The sequence below is a fragment of the Pygoscelis adeliae genome, unplaced genomic scaffold (assembly GCF_000699105.1).
Source record: "Pygoscelis adeliae isolate BGI_AS28 unplaced genomic scaffold, ASM69910v1 Scaffold156, whole genome shotgun sequence".
In the NCBI taxonomy this organism is placed as follows: Eukaryota; Metazoa; Chordata; class Aves; order Sphenisciformes; family Spheniscidae; genus Pygoscelis; species Pygoscelis adeliae.
In genome coordinates this window covers 2435067-2454467 of record NW_008825016.1, presented here as the reverse complement: position 1 = coordinate 2454467, position 19401 = coordinate 2435067, and the positions used below count along the sequence as shown (strand labels likewise).

The window sequence follows — 19401 nt, the reverse complement described above, 5'->3', positions numbered from 1 at the left end:
ACCAGTGCAGTCTCCTGGCAGCGGTATGATTTACACCAAGGCAAGTCAGACAGCACTGGTATCTGCTTAACCTACACTGGAGTTATGCACAGAGGTAGTTGTGCTACCGCTGGCTGAAATACAGAATAGGTAAGGAACATGTTTTAATAGCAAAAAGGTACCAGGAAACAGCTCCATCTTGCAGTTTTCATTAAAGCCATGAACAGACTTACTTATCACAGAAACAAGTAACACGGAGCTCATTAGACACTGCCTCATATCAAACTGTCCTCTGCAGTCACAGAATTTTTCTTTTTAGGCCACACAAATTCCAAGACAAACAAATTCATTATTCACTCTATTTCACCTTGCTAAAGCAACACCAGGACTACCACCCAAGGATAAATCCAGTACTCCATCATGACATAATACCTTTTTTATTACAATATCCAAAAAAACTGAGTATGCAAGATTTTGAGATCTTACGATCCCTTCTTCAATCTCAGGAATGTGCCATCTAAAGACTGTATATTTAAACCATAAAGGAGTTTAAATGTAAAGAAAAGAGAAAAATGCATTTTCTTCATAAACATTCTGTGTGTCTCTTCCTACCAACCACGCCATCCTCTGTAAAACCTGAAGATTTCTTTCCGTAAAGCAAATTATATATATAGTGTTGGTAGCCCGCCCCACCCCGTCCCAAGATCAGTTTTTATTAATCTTCTGTATTAGTGTCAACAATCAGCTACAGATACATATTACTTTGAGAATTAAATACATAATCGTTTAATTCAAACAAGCAGAAGGGCAAGAGGAAAAAGCATTATGTGGATGGCACATTTGGTTGTAGATTACCAAAACATTCAGCCTTTACAATTCAATCATTCTTTCTCTAGTAATCAACTTTCAAATAAAATTTCTCTTTGTTGCAATTACAGACCAAAATACACTAGATAGTTTTCTTTTACTACAATCTTACCATAGTAGTTTAAGAAGTACTATTACAAAATGCTTTTAATTAGTGTACTCTTTACAAAGAGTCAGAGAGGCAATGTAATAGCAGAGTACAGTGTAAAGAGTGCTTCTAGGAACTAGGAGTTTTTGTAATATACTACTTGGTAAGCGATATAGCTACAGAACTCACAGCCACAACTGTTATGTCTACTCTCTCTCACTTAAGTAGTTGCAGCTTCAGTGCATTCAAACTGTGCCCGATGATGTCTCTGAACGGAGAGTTCTGCCTGCGTGAGCAATCTGAACAGATTAACACTGGTTTGAATTGAAAACGCCCCTCCTTGATCTGAGCTAACTATGTAAACGTACACAGGAGAGGGGAGTTTTGAACTCAGCCGGGAAGGTGAGCGCTCGCCACGGCCACCCAAGGGAAACTCTCAACCTGAAGAGAGGTGGTCGGTGATTAACAGAACTGGAACACAAAAAGAGGCAAACAAAAAAAAGGACAAACAGCAACCGACAGAGCAAACACTTTAGAAAGAGCCTATTCCTTAAGCCTGCTTCAGATATTGCTCTGCTCTATAAAAGTGAATTTAGGACCTAAGGCTTGTAAGTTATAAGAGGCCCAGGCGGCCAAGTCCATCTTCAACGTCACTGAAGTGCTTTCACAAGATATAGCTTTTCCCCGTGTTCACTGGTGAAGATGGGAGCCTTTTTGTAGTGTTCCACCAACTCATCCATAGTATTAAAACGACGCTGCCCAATACAATAGACATTGTCCACGAGCTGCACCTTGAAATGTTTGTTCTTCCCCGACGCCTTTAGAGATACCGAGAAGTCACTGGGCTGTTGAGAAGAATTCAAAAAGAAAAAAAAAAAAAAAAAAGAATTACATAAAAGTGAACAAAATGAAGGCGTAATTTTGTGGTTTCAGGAACAAACTGTGTCATATAGTTGATGGTAATTTATGCTAGTCTTTGTTCCACAGCTCGGTGCTTTAGATACTTAAGAAACGCAATAGTCTATTATTCAATAAATAATTGCCATCATTATTAACATGCACAGTTAAGTCAGTTAAGTGAAAGCTCCCCAGATGCACAGTCTGAAGTTGCCAATTACATGACTAAATTGCAAATATTATCTTAGTTACTCAATCTAGAAGCAGGAGAATGTCAAACAGAAGGGAAAAACTTTCATCGTGTATGGTTTCCTTGCTAGAGAGTCCTGGAGAAAGCAATTATTGCAATATTGCTTGGGTGAGGTGAAGAAAATTCCCCATATCGCTTTTTTTAGACCCGTGACCACTAGAGGGCCATTCTTGCTTTGCATTGCAAAAGACAAAAACACATTCACCTTTTATCTTCATTACCACATGTATGGGGAATAATTTCTCCTATTGAGTACACCTTTTTTTGTAAAAAAAGATAAAGCTATAGAATAAAAACACAGTACAAATCTCATCATCAAACCACTGCCCACAAAAGACAAAATTTAAGCACTAATTAAGTTATTCAGAACAGAACAATTTCACATGATAAATCTCTTCATCTTGGCAATTGGTTGCTTTAACGAAGAGAGCACTGTCATCCAAGCAGCCAGGATGAGACCATTCTGCTTTCTGCACCACATGCTGCCGTAGGAGGGTAGAAAGGACACACTGTCCCTCGCTTCCAGCTGAACTCCATCTCTAGTCATCGACTGCTGCTGGCTGGCCATAGAGATGAGAGTATGGGCTTTGCCCCACAGAGAGGTGGCTAGAGGCAGGTGTCGCCAGCCAGCAGGAAAACAGAATAATAAAAAATAAAAAACACACACCAGAGTTTGTAGCAAGCGCTTAATGGAGATAAGTAACGCCTGATGTGACTCTGGAGGTATTGCTGCAGGGTCTCTGCCCGCTGAAGGCATGGCTTCAGGCAGAAACCGTCAAAGACACCTGCCAGACTTCAAATGCCACGTTCCTGCAGTCCCTCAGTCCTCCCCACCACCACACTGCTGCTTTGGTCGGGCCAGTGCTGTGAACCTGAACTCGTCCAGGCTAAACAAAACCCACAAGGGACTATCTGGTTCACAGCACTGCCTTACGAACAACCCCAAGCACAGCTGCGGCACAGCAGACGACCAGGGGGAAGCGGGAGCCCTCAGACGTTACTGCTGTCACCAGACTTCAGTTCATGAAACCACAGCCTCCAGAGTCCTCTACACTGTGTTTGGGGGAACAGATACACACTAAGTACATACTCAAGTAAGCTGAAGGACAGCATTTTCTCAGGCACGCTGTCTTTTTTCCTGCAACGATGTGGGTGTCTGCCCCAGGCATCCCCCACGTTCTGCCTATCCCAAAATCTCATCCCTTACATCTATCCCTCACCTGTTTTAGTACCAATTCCTTCTCTGCCTTCCCTTCAGACTCCCTCTGCCCTGCCCAAAGCAAAGAAAGCTCCTGCCGTGGCTGTTGATCTGGCTCTGGCCCAACTCCCCAGGCTTGCACCTCAGCTTTGGGCAGCAGCTCTTCCCCTCTTGCGCTGCTCAAGCCAGCAGCTAGCTCCCCACGCTTCTGGACTAACCCTCTTCTACTTCGAGCCACTACACTCCAGATCCACAAGCATCACTTCTTTAAAAATTATTTTATGTAACACCCACAGGAGAATTACTTCTTCCATCCATAATCCAGTGTCACCGGGCCTTGGCCAGGTCGGTGTAGACTCCATCAGGAAGGCTGCCTCAGGCGTCGAGCAGCTCCAAAGCCACCGGCTCAAAATACACGCAACACCCCCTGTGACTGCCAAGAGGAGAGGACTGGGGAGGGTGGGGGAAAGGGATGGAAAGAAATGTGCATAAGAGCATATCTTTGGGGTTTCCAGTGCTCCACCCAAGATACATTTCATGCCCTGTCATCCATCCTTAGCTCCAAGTTTGAAAACTGCTATTTTAAGCCAGCTAGCCCTGATATTAACCCCCTGCCTCAGAAGCATCGCAAACAAGGCTGTGCAGAGCTCACACCAAGACTGACCTGTTTTCAACACCTACCCTACTGGGTTAAAGCTAACCCGGTTGTACCAACACTGTGCTGTTGCTAAGGCCCCGAATGCAGTGTGGACAAACCCTCTGGCAGCCATAACCGCACAGGCCTAGGACCTCTTTCAACGGACATCTCCATAGCCCTAAGCAGCAGCTATTAAATGGTAACAAAGCACAGGCTTGCACAAAGGAAGCTCTGCAGAAGCTCTGGGACCCTGGGCTCATGGAGGAGAAATTTAGGGCATGGGCTCCAGGTAGCGTGCTGATCGCTGTGCTCTAAACACAGGCTACCAGGCAGGTCCATAGGGTCTCTTCAAGGATAGCATTGAGGGGATTACTTACAGACCAGCTGCTTAGGATTCAAAAAACAAGATCAAGTCTTGCTGACTAAGTTCTGCTGCTTCCATGGGCGATGCCTACACCAAATGAAAACCAGTAACCAAAAGGCCCTCATTTAAAATAGAAGAACTTACAAACGAGAAATTCATAATCTGAAGGAAACACGTTTTTTTGTTTTAAGAACAGGAAAAAATGTTATGACAAAGGTTTAAAAATAAGTGAAGTAATCACTTTGTGCAAAGTGACACAACAAGCGCAGTTGTTTTCAGCATGTCAAAATGATGAGTTTTCAAAGCTCCTTGTATCTGCTAAGAATCATTATCTTTAGACCAGAAAGGACGTGCTAATGACACACAGAGAGGTGTTGGAATAGGTCTTACACCTCTGATCAACTGTCCTATGTCCCAGGCACTGGCCAGACTTAGATCTTTGTGAGGTGATCTACACAATACATTAAATACTTTTCCTGCCATTTTAATTATAACTTTAATGAATGAACATTCTCCTGAACTACTGTCCATTCTTCCCAGCCTCAGAGCTGCTAATTAGATTGATGCATAAATAGAAGACATTATTATCACTTATTTTCTCCTGAATATGTTACAAAGTTTATTCTTTTCGTGATCTGATTTAATTAAAAAAAAAAAAGCGGAAAGGCTGATCTAACTCTTTTGAGAGCCATCATCCGGTGCAAAGAGATGGAAGAGCTCGAACAGCTGTTGCAAAAATTCTGAAACCCTTTATTGGCCTCAGCGTAGTAACTTCTTCAGGATTTAAGAACAAACAGCAAAAGCAATTGGACTTGCATTTGTTTATACTTTGGTTCTTCTCCACTCTACCAAACATACAAAATGGTTAAAAAGACCATTTTAAAAAAAAAATCTCTAGATGAACTACTGCTCTTAACATTACCATTTCAAAGTATGCTGGTTCGATGCAGCTTGAATTGGTTCCCTGCTGTCCTCCTTGGATATGCTCCAAGTCTGTTTATTTTATTTACTGTTTAAGCTATTTTGTTTCAACTGCTGGCCAATTTTTCTCCCTTCTCCCTCTTATAATTTAAGAAAATTGCTACATTTGGATGTTTGCACACTAACTTTTCCAGGAATAAAAGCCTCACATATACCAAATAAAGGCACATCAGAAGTAAGCTTTAATCCCTGAAATCTATAGAGGAACTGATGATTCTGCAACAGAATTACAGAGCATAACTTCATGGCAGGGAACGTGTGAATATTTCTGTACTGTCATAATTGGGAAGACCTAAACCTGAAGTTAAATCAATTCCTAAAACAGAAAATTGAAGATTAGCTGTTATGTATCTGCAGCTCTTCACTCCAGGTGTAGTACTACTTTGAATTGTTTCAGATTCCTTTATTTTAACTCCTGATTACGACTAAGATGACCATAGGCTAGATGGTGCCTACAGCATATAGACAACAGGTAGGTAGACATTCCTTTAATCTTACTTCTTTGGTCAGGAACTTCACTGTCTTTTCAAAAAAGATGGGAAACTGTATAATGAAGACAAGTTATAAAGCGATATAAGGGAAAACAAGTGAAACCGGGAAAGAAGGTTCCCTCTTTACAATCTCCATCTGAAAATGAAACAAGACAATTTTATCTTAAATGGCAACATTGGGAAACATAAATCCCTTTGAAAGCCTTTTACTGATCCTGTAACTTTTTTTTTTTCCCCCTTTCAATCCAGTTCGACTTGGCAATACCCTTCCTCCACGGAAGGTATTCTCATGCACTCATTCTTCAGATTATTCTAGACCCTTCGAGCTCCCATCTATGAGCCTGCCCTGGAGCTCCCCAACTCCTTCCACTTCCATACCCAGGTTTTCCCTCACTCCTCCTCCTACGCAGTCACCCAGCCAAAAAAACAAGTTATAGGTCTAAGGTCAGGCTGGACAGAACCATCTGGGAGGGTTAAAAATTTCTTTTTCTACCTCTTCCACCTCATTTAGATATAAACAAATACCCTTCCTCTCTATGTAATGTTCACCATGTTCCAAAATCAACGTTACACAGGTCAGAAACATTGAATTGGCTCCATCGATCTTCAAATACAGCTCTAATAAGATTTCTTATTATTGAAAATAAACCACTAGGATTTTTCCTTAAGCCTGTTTTTAAAGATAAACTTTCTCCTCCTCTCCGCTGTACTCATCAATCACAGCATGTCACAAAACATGACAAATGTTTCAGTTTTTGAACAGTTGCTACATTTCATTGCTTCTATCCAACACCTGCAGGATTAAAACCCCAGGAAAATATGGGACACCCTGAACGCTACAGAATTAGCACCTCAAAAAGAATACAAACTCTCAACCTGTGCCTCCTCCCTCTGCTGTCACTATTGCTGGACAAAGAGCACAGAAGCTAAATGCGATCTCAAGGGACTGACACAAATCCCGTCACACCTACAATCCTCAGTATCATCTTAATACATCTACAATCGTCAGTATCATCTTAATACTACACCCTGCAACCCCATTTAGGATCGGTTACTATAATTTGATAGCTGTGACACTATTGGCAGAAGGTAGCCATTACTTCCTAATGAATAATTGCTCCTGAAACGGTCCAAAAAAATTGTATAGCTCCTTCATGCTAATAAACAGAACTGGTCTGAGAAAAATAACATCTTCTCTGCTTCATGAGAAGACATCACAGGGCTACGAAGCAGTGGTGTTTGTCTAACCACCAGTTTCACAGCCGCTCGCGGCAGAGTGCAAGGGGACTGCAAGTCCTGACAGAAGCTCCCTTTGAAGTCTAAGGGTGTCTGCAGCAGAGGACCTGCTCAGAAGCGAGAGGTGTGGTGTGGTTGCCCCCCCCAATCACAGGGCCACAACCTATTACTGCTTCCTGTTAGCTACGGCACTAGCAAGCACACTTGTTTCCCCGGGGTGAATGTGAACAAAAAACCCTCTTCCTTCCAAATTCGCTTATCTCCCCAGTGGAATCTTAGATCTTCAAAGCATGACGATCACCTACCCAACCCAGGCCAACCTGGTGTCAACCAAGACTTGTTTGTCTTGTGTTAGGTACTACACAGAGAGAACAAAAATCTGACCGCTAAAGAGCCTGCAATTCAAAAAGGGTAAGAAGTGGCTGTACAGAGACTGCATAGATTAGATCTGCATTATTTGTTCAGGAGTGCTACTTAAACGAGACAACAAACTTCAGTTTTTATCAACTGAGCAGTCTGCAACAGAGAGAACAAATCAAGCAGTATTTCTAACCAGCTATGTTCCACTTCAGCTGCCTCTTTTACATCTCCAAAACTAAGGTGACATTACCTAGGTATAACAGAGTTGGCAAAAATGTTATCAGTAGGTAACTGTGCCTGTTACATAAACTATGGGCTTAAATGGTTCAAACAAGTTTATGGTTCTAATTATAGTATTTCATAATTAATGAAGATAATCAGGCTCCTGGCTACACGACAGAGTTAATCTCAGGATATTCTCCACTATGGCAGCATCCCTTAGAACTAAGCGTAACTGAGAAGAGTATTTTTGGCTAAAGGAATCTACCTGAGAGACAAACATCTGGTAAGTTAAATCTAGAGAAACATTGTAAAACCTTGCAGTTACTAAAATTTAAAATGGAAAACCATGACAGTCTCATCAAGTGAATACAGAATAATACAAACCTTCATCTATCCAAGGAGAGCTTTTCATAGCTCAGTAACAAGAGCAAAACTCAAAGAGATCTAAGGAAAACTTTTATACAGATGACTCTTCGTAACTATGGTGATGGAAGGCTATAGAAAACTCTAAAACAGGTCAAAAATCAGGCACAGGATTAGCAGGATGAGTCACAGTTTTATCTATGGGCCTTTTTAGAAAGGAATAACCCCTGCATCCACAGCTTTAATAGGTGGGTTCGTAACACAATGTAATGGGAAGTGCTGGTCTGGTGGAAAGATGAGCAAACCAGAGAGCTGACAACTTTGCTCTGTTCAGTCTGGTCTCTAATCCAGATCTTTCAACTCTGATCATGCAGACACTCCTGGTGACTTTGAGCCACAACATGAACAGCCTCTGTAGTCACGCACGTGAAATATGGCAACCACCAAGAATTTAAGAGTTATTTCTAAAATCTTTCTTTGTTCCATACATAATAAGCTTGAAATAGATCTTTTATGATCTTTTTCCCAATGCTATCAAGTATGCCCATTCGCTTATTGTATCGCTCCTGGCACTTCAGAAAAAAAAAAATAAAAACCAACTAGCAATCCCCAATGCTTTTATAATTCACATACATAAACAAATTATATGATGGTATGATATATAAAGATTAGGGCAGACAAAAGTTTGAGAAGTAGTAAAATATTTCTTTAAACCTAGTAAAAACTAAAACTCAAGTAGTACTAAGACAAAGGAGGCATTTACATGCATAACTACGCTTTTTCTCATTGCTTAAAGAAAACGCAAATACAGGATCTGCAAGACCAGATCAAGATTAGAAAAAGAAAAAAAAAAAGTTCCTCAATTCAGCACATTTTTTTTGCGTGTGTGCAAAAAACTTGCTGTAATATGAAATGAGTAAGTTTTCTGGGATTCCAGTGTTAGATGCTGGAAACAACTTGAAGACCTCGTTCTGAATGAATCTTTTTGTGCTCCACAAGCAACAATTTCCCAGCAACAATGCAGGCAGCAAATTTGAAACTGCTTTGAATACAAGGGTGTTTAGTGTTATGATGTCATATTAAATTAAAAGGTTACTGTGTCCTTTTTTAAGGAAACTCATTTACTCCAGAGGTAGACTCTTAAGAGCAAAGAAACGAGCTGTAGCACAGTGGTCACTGTGACATGGTGTGTGCTGAGAAACAGCTGCGTATTTTTGTATTTTAAGTAATGTATTAATTTTCAAACTGTCCTTCTGGCACTTTCCCAAAAGACAGAAGAAAATTGATAGCTACTGTCTCAGGATAACCCAAAATGCAGCATCCACATCTGAAAGTGAGCTTTTACCTGCTGGACAGACACACCAAGGGTATACCGCATCCAGTATACCCACCTGCCCCTGCCAGGCAGGATACTACCTTGAAGAGACAGCTGAACTACTGTAATTTAATGATTACCATAATCCTCTAGTGGCTTTCGACATTTTAGAAGACTGTATGCCCCACCCAGTCTTTTCTTCTGTTGACTAAACAAACCAGATTCCTCTCTGCCTCTGTAAGTCAGTCATGTTTTCTAAATCTTTCTAAATCTAAATTTTTCTTCCTGTTCTCCTCTGGTTTATTTGCATTTGCCCTCGTTTAGTCATTACAGTTAACTAAGGACAGAAATAGGAACTCAATGACACAGAGCTTCAAAGAAAGGGTAGTTTGACAGCTATCATGTCTTCTGCAGAGCAAATTCATCAAGGAAAGATGCCTGATATTTAATCAGACAATACTGTATCCAGAAAAAAAATATTCGGGACTATTACAGAATTGTATTTTGTCAATAATGTTACATATGATGTAAAAATTTCAGGGAATACCAAGAGTCCTAACTTTAATAATAATAATAAACTGCATTCTAATTTTTGGGAAACATTAGTAAAGTTTTATTTGGATTTAGAACATCCTACAGAATTAACAATTTCCTTGTCTTTCAGCTGTTGTTCTGCTGTCACTGGAAGCCTCTGTTCATCTCCCTCGCCAAGAGCCAACATGCCAGACAATCCCAAATTTTAGTATTGCATATGAGGAACATGTGAAAAGTCAAACTGAAGCCTGAAATATTTAGTTGCTTGTCTGCTAAAGAGTATCCTTTAGTATGCACTACCTAATGAATCTGCCTCAATACTACCTCAGATTTTCACTTCATTCTAGGACCTCTTCCGAGTAGCTGAAATTGTAACTTAGGAAGAACAGAATCAGCAAATAAAATGTGAAACATGCTTCTAAAAAAGTATCAGGAGCTAAAAGGATCTTTACTTCCAGATTTGAGCTCAAGCTTAATTCTCCCTCTTACTTAAAGCAAATTCTTTGTTTTCCAGCGTGCAGTCATGCCAACACCTTCTACTGACTAGTTACTGAAATAATTTACATGAGGAATAGTATATGGGAACAGTTTTCCCCCAATTTATAAACAATTATGATAAAGAATATCACAAGTTCTAACCAGAAGTGATACAAGCCATAAATACAGCCTTCTGAAGACATCAGTTAGTCAAGAAACCTTTTAAAAAACACATTACAGCTCAAACTATACGCAGTTGACACTGCTTTAGTTTTTATTCACAATCTACGTTGTAAACCAGGATAGCCCACAATATGGGCACAGTGAAACCTGATACAAATACGGCCTAGAGATAGATGGCCGTAGCTGTATAAGGTGTACTTATTTTAGTAGTACTGTATGCTCAAATTAGAAGACCGAGCTAATATAACTATATTAATTTTGAATTTTTATATGTGAAGCAACAAAATACTTAGATGGAGACATCTACTAAACAACAATTCCATGAAGGAATGGCCCTACAATTGAAACAATAAATGCAGAAAAGTCCTAATCACAAATTCAGATTTGATTTTTGTTTTTTTTGGTAGCTTTTAAAAGATGTATTAGGGAATTATTAAGATCTGTCACCTTTTCAAAATCACAGTCAAGGGATAATTAAATTTTGAGCGCTTTCACTATGAATTCTCTGGCCTCAGCATACACGAAAGGCCTTTCAGTGCAATTTTAAATTTGAACTTTCAGAATTACAATGGTCCCTAATCAGCATTACTTATATCCCTCTGATGTCATCAAGGCTCAATTTACAAAGCAGGAGCTGCGGACTTGACCCTCTCTGTTGTGTATCATAATCTTAACAATTAGGTACAATAATAACTTTACCTTATTACAACCTAAATAATCCAAGTAGAGCAGAAATACATTAAAATGGGATCTTAACCAATAGTTTAAAGGATCTGTGTTATTATTCAATTAAAAGCAGAACAAAACTGGCCAATGCAAAGATCCCATTTGAAATTAGCTTTAAAATCAAATTAATAACCAAATTTGCCATTCACAAGAATTATTTTTTCTTGTAGCGCTGTAAATTTGAGGAAGATTGCAATGAAGAACACATGCAAAGTCAAGTTGAAGTCCGAAATATTTACTTTCTTGCCCACTAATTAAAAAACTTTGGCTAATACAGACCACAGCTGTTAAATTTCAATGTAAATGTCACTGTATTTCAGCAACAGACCGATTCTCACAAGCAGTAAAGCATATCGGTTGGTAACGCTGAAGCGTTGCTTGCTTCTTTAAGGGTGAAAAGCCCTTTACTACAGCTAGGGAAGCTATTAACTGTCATGCTTGCTAACCCAAGCATCGGGTATTACAAAGCCTGCAGGGCTGAGTACCACTTACCGAAGATTCACTATCTCTAACAAGGAAGTCTCCTTCCACTCCCCTTTCGTTCAGGGCACATTCTGCTTGGTGCCGGGTAACGTTCCCGTAATACCACTCTCTTCCAGCAAACCGTCCTGTCGAAGATGGTCCCGTGTAGCTTATCTGAGGCGGATGGGAAGTGTTAATGGTAGGACCATCGCTAATGATTACTACATAGTTTTTAGGAACAAGACCAATTTGCCCTCTGGAATTTTTACATTTCCACCATTCTGGGTCATTTTCTGGCTTTTCAATGACTTCCATCGTTTCCCCTTTTTCAAAATTGAGCTCTTCTTCTGTGACGGAGCTGAATGGATACAGTGTCTGAACAACGTGAAGTACTTTGGTGCCCTGGCCGTTACTCATGGAAGCGCCTTTCCTTAAGCTGAGAAAGCTGGGTGAATCTGCAGTTGCCTCCTCGACCTCCTCTACCACATAGTTCGAAGGAAACCAGCCAATCTGTCCATTGTAGCTACCTCTCCACCAGCCGTCGCTGCACTTCTCCATGACAATCACTCGGGAGCCTTTAACGAGGGACAGTTCATCCTCCCTCTCCGCGACATAGGCAAATTTCACGTAGGCTGGAATGTTAAGATCGTAAATCCGGTCGGCGCTGCTGCCGTTGGACGGGTATTCTGCGTCCGTGCTAGGAGTGGGTGAGGCGTCTCGCGCACTTGTCTTTCTCTTGGTTTTTCCCAAACCTGTTGAAGAGAGAAAAGTAAAGTGATCACTCGGAGTGCTTGTCCCCAGACTGCAAACGCTGGATTTGGTGACAGGCTCCTCCGTCACTTTAACAGCACTGCTAAATAGAGATCTCTTCTGTAACACTACATAGTCAGGAATCAGCAACACCTTTAAGAGATTATCTTTAACATCCAGCTGATGTTAAGTAAGTACCATTAAGTAAGGAGCAATTTGCGTTACAATGGCTCCCTTCCCTTCCCTTCCCAGAAGTACCAGAGTTTTAACACACTTAAAAACAGTGGTTTCTTAGCTAGGAGAACAGCTAATCACTGGAACGTTGCACAGCTTGCTGTTGTGTCTCTTAAAAATCCAGCCAAATGATCACGCCTTTTAATTTTAGTGATGACTTTAATTTGGCTCAAGCAAAACATGAAAGAAAATCTACAAAAATAAGCTAGCACAGCAACAAAAGCTTAAGTTTCTCTGCAGATTACATTTTGCTCTCTTCATTCTTCAGTCAGTCCCCAGGCAGCTACAGCTGCAACTCCTTCCAACTGCAAGCCCCCTTTTGAAATCCACTCCTTTTTCATCTACATTTCGTCACGTATTATAAAAGCGTAAACCTGACGGCGATGAAGAGCATTTGCATACGTTCCCCTGTAATCTGTAAATTCTGATGTACTGTCGTGGCTTTAACTATAGCATGAAATACAATGTACAGTAGAAACAACAATAACATTAAATACATAACTTTTTTTTTTTCTTAATTAGAGGAACCATGCTAATGTCTGCTTCAATATGGAAGAAAAACGGCACAACACACTTGGTGTACTTTTCAAACTTTTGCAGCAAGGACTGCTTAAGCTTATACATTAACAGAAAGATAAAGTGAACAAGTAGCCCTCTCGTGAAATTCACTTATAAAAGTTCTGAACAGAAAACAAAAGGTGAAGTCTCAGTACAGCACAAACCAAGCAACACCCAAAATGTCATGCAGGGGACAGAAAGCAAAAACCAACACTGAAATGGAAGCTTTTGTACTTTTCTACAAGCTCCTAGAGCCTTGCTGGCAGGTGAGAGATTCACTTGAGACACAATTGAGTACACACTGATTATGGCAGATTGAATGGAAAAAAAAAATAGGACTTTGCTTTTGTTTCTTCAAAGAATCGGACAGAAGGAGATGCATGCTATTTCATTTTTAACAATCCAGGACTATTTAATCTGGCCACTCCACTGCTGAAAAGTGCATTCATTTTTTTAATATATATACACACATACATGTACATGCATATACAATTAATAGCTTCAGCAAAGCTGTTTGTTCAGTGCAAAACTACCTGGTTTATTTCACAGGGTTAGCTGTACAGCACAAACAGCGCACACGCGACTACGCAGGGATTGCTAACTAGAAGGGTTAAATACATTCATTAATACAGTCTCGAGGTCTCAGAAGACGGCAGAAAATTCTGATGAACCTAAAGTGTTTCCTGACCTTCCCCAGCAGCTCCTTGCTTCCTGCTGGAGCCTGCTTACATCCTAATGTCATTCTAACTACATCGTTTCAGCCGAGAGCCAGCGGCTGCACTTTCAGGCAAAATGAGGGAGAGAAGCTTATTGTACTAGGGGAGACAATCGCAGGAAAAGAGTGTCCAAGCAAGCGCTAGTCGGAATCTGGCCAGGCTCTGATCTCTGCCAAGACTGGAAATTTTCATCGGTTTAGAGATCATTTTCAACCAAAAGACAAGGATGTATCAGAACTAAGGAGCATTAAATTAGGGTGATGTAAACAAACACAACTTGTTTGTTTCATGGAAAACAAGCAATTGTATTTCAATGGATTCACTCTACATAAAGCCCTACACTGAGATTGAACATTCCAGATTAAAAGCTTAGGTTTTGATGTGCTTTGTAATGGAGATATGCAGCACCGCTTCTTGGAATTAGAGCAGAACAACTAACAAAATAAAAAAACCAGCAGATGATGAAGTAGCTGGCCAGGAGAAAACTAGTTGAGTATCAGAGCAGAGAGATAACTGTGAGATATGGGGCTGTAGTATGGTAAGAGAATGCCACAGACTGAAGTATCTAGAGAAAAAATTGTTGACAAACAGGTGAAAGAAACAAATTTCTCAAAAAAAAAAAAAATCTGAAGTCTGATAAAGGTGTCTAAACATTTAGCAAAAGGTTATCATCCAAGCACTTTCTTTCCCTTTGACTTTCATAAGTTGCATCTTTTTGCACAAATCTTCCAATGCTGCGTCTGATGTTTTAAATGTTCCTTTCTATCCTCCCCATTGAACACAAACCATAACAACACGGGGGGGGGGGATCAGAAACTTCACTATTTTCTTTATCAATAAAGGCAGTTGGAGCTCTTCACTTTAAGCTTAACACTTATGTAAGCAAACTTTTTGAGGCTGATAGCCCGGTAATGATTAGCCTTTTGCAATAGCAGCGATGTGCACCAAAGATTGTGTTTCATAGTTGTAACTATGCAGAGACCGATTTGCAGCCAAGCACAGCCAAGGGCATGCACAACGTTATCTAACATTCATTTTTTCTGTGAGGTTACAGCATTCATAACTGTGTCTATGACAGAAGAGGAAACAAGCTGTTCCATGAGCAGAACGAAGGAAATCTGTTCCTGTTTTTCTCCTTATACCTCCTGCCGCACTACTCCTCCTCTGCCCCCCCCCCCATCCCCCCCCGGATCCACAATAAGCCCCCTTACCATATGACTGCCTTCGCATCCCCACATCCTTCTCATACCTCCAGCTCCCCACTGCAATCTCCAAATTGCCCTCATAGTATACTCCATCTCCCCTGGTGTTGCCCTCCCTACCTTCGTTGGGCTGGCCAGCCGAGCACGGTGCCCAGCGCCCCGCTGCCTTTCAGCCCTGCCTGGACTGAGCAAAGAGCTGGGATCGCTCTGGCTTCTCCTCCGGTGAGGGACACCAGCAATGACCCTCCCAGGCACCGAGTTGGAAAAAACTAGTTAGTTTATCTCTGCCGGTCTGTCAAGTTTGCTTAAAATTGGCTGAGTTATCAAGGGTGGACAGATGGACGGACGATGACAGCTGACTGTGACAGCATGACTAGTGTAAGCTTCACTTCCTTAGGAAACAAGTCTAAAAATATAATTTAGTAGGATGGCTGGTCATAGCTAAGCAAGAATAAAGTTAGGATGATTTTAAACTTTGTATGCATCTATGAAAAAAATCACAACTCCATTAAAAAAAGTACAATCTACATGAGTCATCTCTGGAAGAGTAAACGCTGCCATTACTCGCTACTAACAGAAATGTTCACTGTTCACTTACTACTATTTGTAAGGGTATCCCTATTCTTGTGTCCGAATGGAATGAAACCCATGTAAGGAATTCCATGGAAAACAAAACATTCAAGCACTTTGGGAGTCACGTTTGGAAGAGTCAAATATACTTGTGACTGCAGTCATAATTTTGGCATTTTTATTCTTTGTTTTAATGAAAACTTATCTACTAGTGAAATGCAACTGTATTTTCCCATTCTGACTCGTTGGTTACAGTTCACCTGAAGCCATAATCTTTTGTAATATAACTAGCTGCCGTAAGGAGAAACCTAACGCAATGGATTAGCTTTCAAGTGAGGGGAAAAGAGTAGGAGCAAAAGCATAAAGCATAAACAGAAAGCTGTTTTATGTTACAGCGGCTCGTAGGAAATAACACTGTTCACAATCTATAGCTGACCCACACCAAACTAGTTCATTTTTGTTCCTACAAACAAGTTGCCAAGTGATGTGAGTAGGTTTAATTTTTAGGTGGATATATTGCTGAGATAAAAAAAAAAAACTGGTTAGCATCATTGCCAGAGAAGGGATCCACTGCCAATCCTCTTTCTCTCTGCGGTGAAAGAAATCCTCTGGCCCCGAGGTTAGTCCTAGAGAGACTCAGAAATGTGCCTCCTGCATTACTTTGTGCCCTCTTCCTTCCCTCGCTCAGTTGCAGCTCTAAAGAATAGCTTTTTTTGTGAGCAGCAGGCCGAAGGAAGACCAGTTTCCTATGAATTTGCTTCCTGTCTCTTAAGTCCCCATTGTGCAAACCCCAGCTTTGCACCCTTTCGTTACCAGCTTGTCGCCCTGACGGCCTTCCCATTGTACCCGTAGGCCCTCCAGCTCGCGCCTCCAATGCCTCTCCCTGCAGCACTTCCAGCCTTCCCACCTCCTGCTCCTTAAGCTCCCCCAGGAAACATTTTGAGCTCCCCCCAACCACAAACCTCAAAGTGGTGGAATTTCCAAGGGGTCACTCCCCCTTGGCCCGATGCTGCGATAGTGCCAGTTCCCCTACCCTTACCTATGTCTTCTGCCACGCTGGCCATGCTCCTGGCCCAAAGCTTGGCCGCCTGTCAGACAGCAGAGGCGCCCCGACTGCCCAGCCTTCTCTTGCTAAAACCGAAAGAAGGATTTCTCTCTCCTTCCTCTGCCTTCAGTGAAGACACTGAAGCAAGGTTGCGTAGCTACGATCTTTATGAAAATTGGTGCTTAGGATAAACAAGTTTTGTTATCTTTAAAACTTTATCCTAATACATACTTTATCAAATACATACATACACTTGTATAGAAGCCACTAGTAAAAATCCATATTCCATTTGCTAATTATGGTTTATATTACATACTACCTTTACTAGAAAAAGCCATTTACAAAACAGATATCTTTTCCTAATTTTAGGAAGACTTCCTTGATGAGTCTTTCCATGCTCCTGCGAGCTGGTGTCCTTGCCTGAAGCTGATGAGTAACCACATTTTGTATTTTAACTGCTTTTGCTCATCCCCAGAGGTGAAAGAACAGATTCACTGACGTGGCTGTATAATGCGTCTCCGCAGGCTTATCCATACTCACATTTATTTCATTAAGTTCTATTTAAGAGTAACATGCACTAAACACTGAAGATATTTGCACTCAAATTGTCTAGCATCCCCCTTCCAAGACTACTCCCAAATTTATTACATCTCATATGCAGCTTAACTTTAAATAGACCAAATACAGTTGCGTTTCTTTTCCAAAGGAATTTTAAGTTTACCTGATACCTCAGCTTACTGACTTTTCCATTCTCCCATCTTCTGTATATAAAAAAGTCAGCCAATACCCAAAGCCAATTTCTGAAAAATAGTTGGCAAGTGAAACTAGTGTCATCTGAATTCTCCCAACCTATCTTTTCTAAAACCTCCTCTGATTTTAATACATAAATCATGAGCAAAAATACTTTCTGTAGCTTACCTGCGCATCAAATCAAATTCACAGGACAAAAAAAAAGGCCTTTCAGAAAAAAGGTGCAATACAAGAAAACTGTATTGCTTTGAGAAATCATAAAGGCAACACTAAACAATTTCCAAAAGAAAATAACTCAATGAAAGAGACCATGCCACTAAATACACCAGATACAACTGCTTAAGAAGCCTCCAACAACTTCTTACTAAAATATCAAGAGCAATTGGGGAAGGACACCCCCCTCTCACCAAAGTAAGTTACCTTTAAACTATAAAAACCACTGCAAAACCAACAACAAAAGCGTCTCAATACAACTGAGTTCTTGGAAATTACTTCCTCTTTAAGGCACTAGGTTTCTACTAAATGGTGTCCTTCAGATATCCTGTATCACTTCTGGAGTAGCTAGTTTTAAGTCTAAATATACAGCTGGAAATATAATAACAAATGCTGCTGAGTAATGCTGTTACCTTCCCTCTCCCCGTGGCAATTTGAAAATCAACTTTTTTATATTTTCTTTTATTGCTACATTTACATATCTTAACAGATTCTTTTTCATAACAAGTCAGAACTGACTTTTGTATCATGTATTCAACCTTTTATGTTTGAAATTAGTTTTCCACCAGCTATTATATATTATTACAAAGCTGTAAATCAGCAAAAAATTAACTCAAGTATGATAAGGGTCATCAAATAGATATCTTGAATTAATAGTACATCAAATACTGCCAGCTACTTTATTTCATAGTCTATTTACAAACACAAAAAGCTTTTTCTCAATAAAAAACCTAAATTATGCTGTATCACCTAGTCAAAACACAGGAACTGATGCTAGAGCTGAATTAAAACCACACTTCCGTACAGTCAAAACCAAAGGTGGGTAAAAAATGATATATTTCATTTTTATCTCTCTCAACTAGATTTTGTAGATATTTTTTAAATCCTTCAGAAACAGAAACATGATGCTCTGCCCACTTGGAAAGGCAGGCAGGGCTAGTGAGGATCCCTGCCTTCCCACCTCCTGGCTCCCCGCCAGCCCCCAAGCTGCCCAAACCGGCCATGCCTTCTTCCCCAAAGAGACTTGCTCTGCAATCAGCTTAGTACCCAAAGATCAGCCCGCGATGCACGGTTCTGTCAAAATCTGACCAGCTGACATGATTTTAGCGAGATGAATGCAACGCCGGGCTGATTTGGATGGGTCAGCAGGAGCACCGCGGTGCCCCTCAGCCCCCGGCCGCGGTGCTGGGGTTGTGGTTTGCGGGGCTTAGCGCCTCCCTCCTTGCATGCGATAACACCCTTGGCCCAGCTTCCCACTCTGCAAGGGATGGCAACGCCTTTCAGCACGATGCTCAGCTTCAGCACTTCAGTTCGCAGCTATTCGGTATCAAACCGACTAATACAAAAAACCGAAGGTATTGAGAAGAGGAGGAAAAAGGGGGAAAATTCTGGGGGACGGTTCCTTCAGCTTCTGCCTTAAATCTTATCCACGCTGCCACAACTCTCACGCAGGCTGTCAAAGTACGGGTTTTAAACATAACATGAATGAGTATTTGAAAATTTATTTATGGGAAAAATAATTTTATAAAGGATCTTTCGTCAGCATTACAGATTACCCAGTAGCTGAAAGTTCTTCACATTACTGGCCATTCTTCTCTGAATTAAAACAAAAAAACAAAACCCAAAGCAGTTACTTGTAAAATTTTTCATACCTATTTTAATGCAACTCAATTTGTGTACCCTCCTTCTAGAGTAAAATGTTTTAAACAGTACTACTAGCTTCACGGTTAAAA

General features: G+C 40.7%; 1 protein-coding gene across 1 annotated transcript in view; it reads right to left on the bottom strand.

Annotated features, from left to right (window-relative positions):
- Positions 1-400: 400 nt before the first annotated feature.
- NCK2 (NCK adaptor protein 2) overlaps positions 401-19401 on the bottom strand; it is a 56297-nt gene continuing 37296 nt past the window's right edge. Inside the window, exons 3-4 of the mRNA XM_009326249.1 lie at positions 11661-12382; positions 401-1779 (exon numbers count right to left, since the gene is read on the bottom strand). Of these exons, the coding sequence (XP_009324524.1) occupies positions 1585-1779; positions 11661-12382 (917 nt within the window). The 3' untranslated portion in view covers positions 401-1584. The remainder of the gene's footprint in view (positions 1780-11660; positions 12383-19401) is intronic.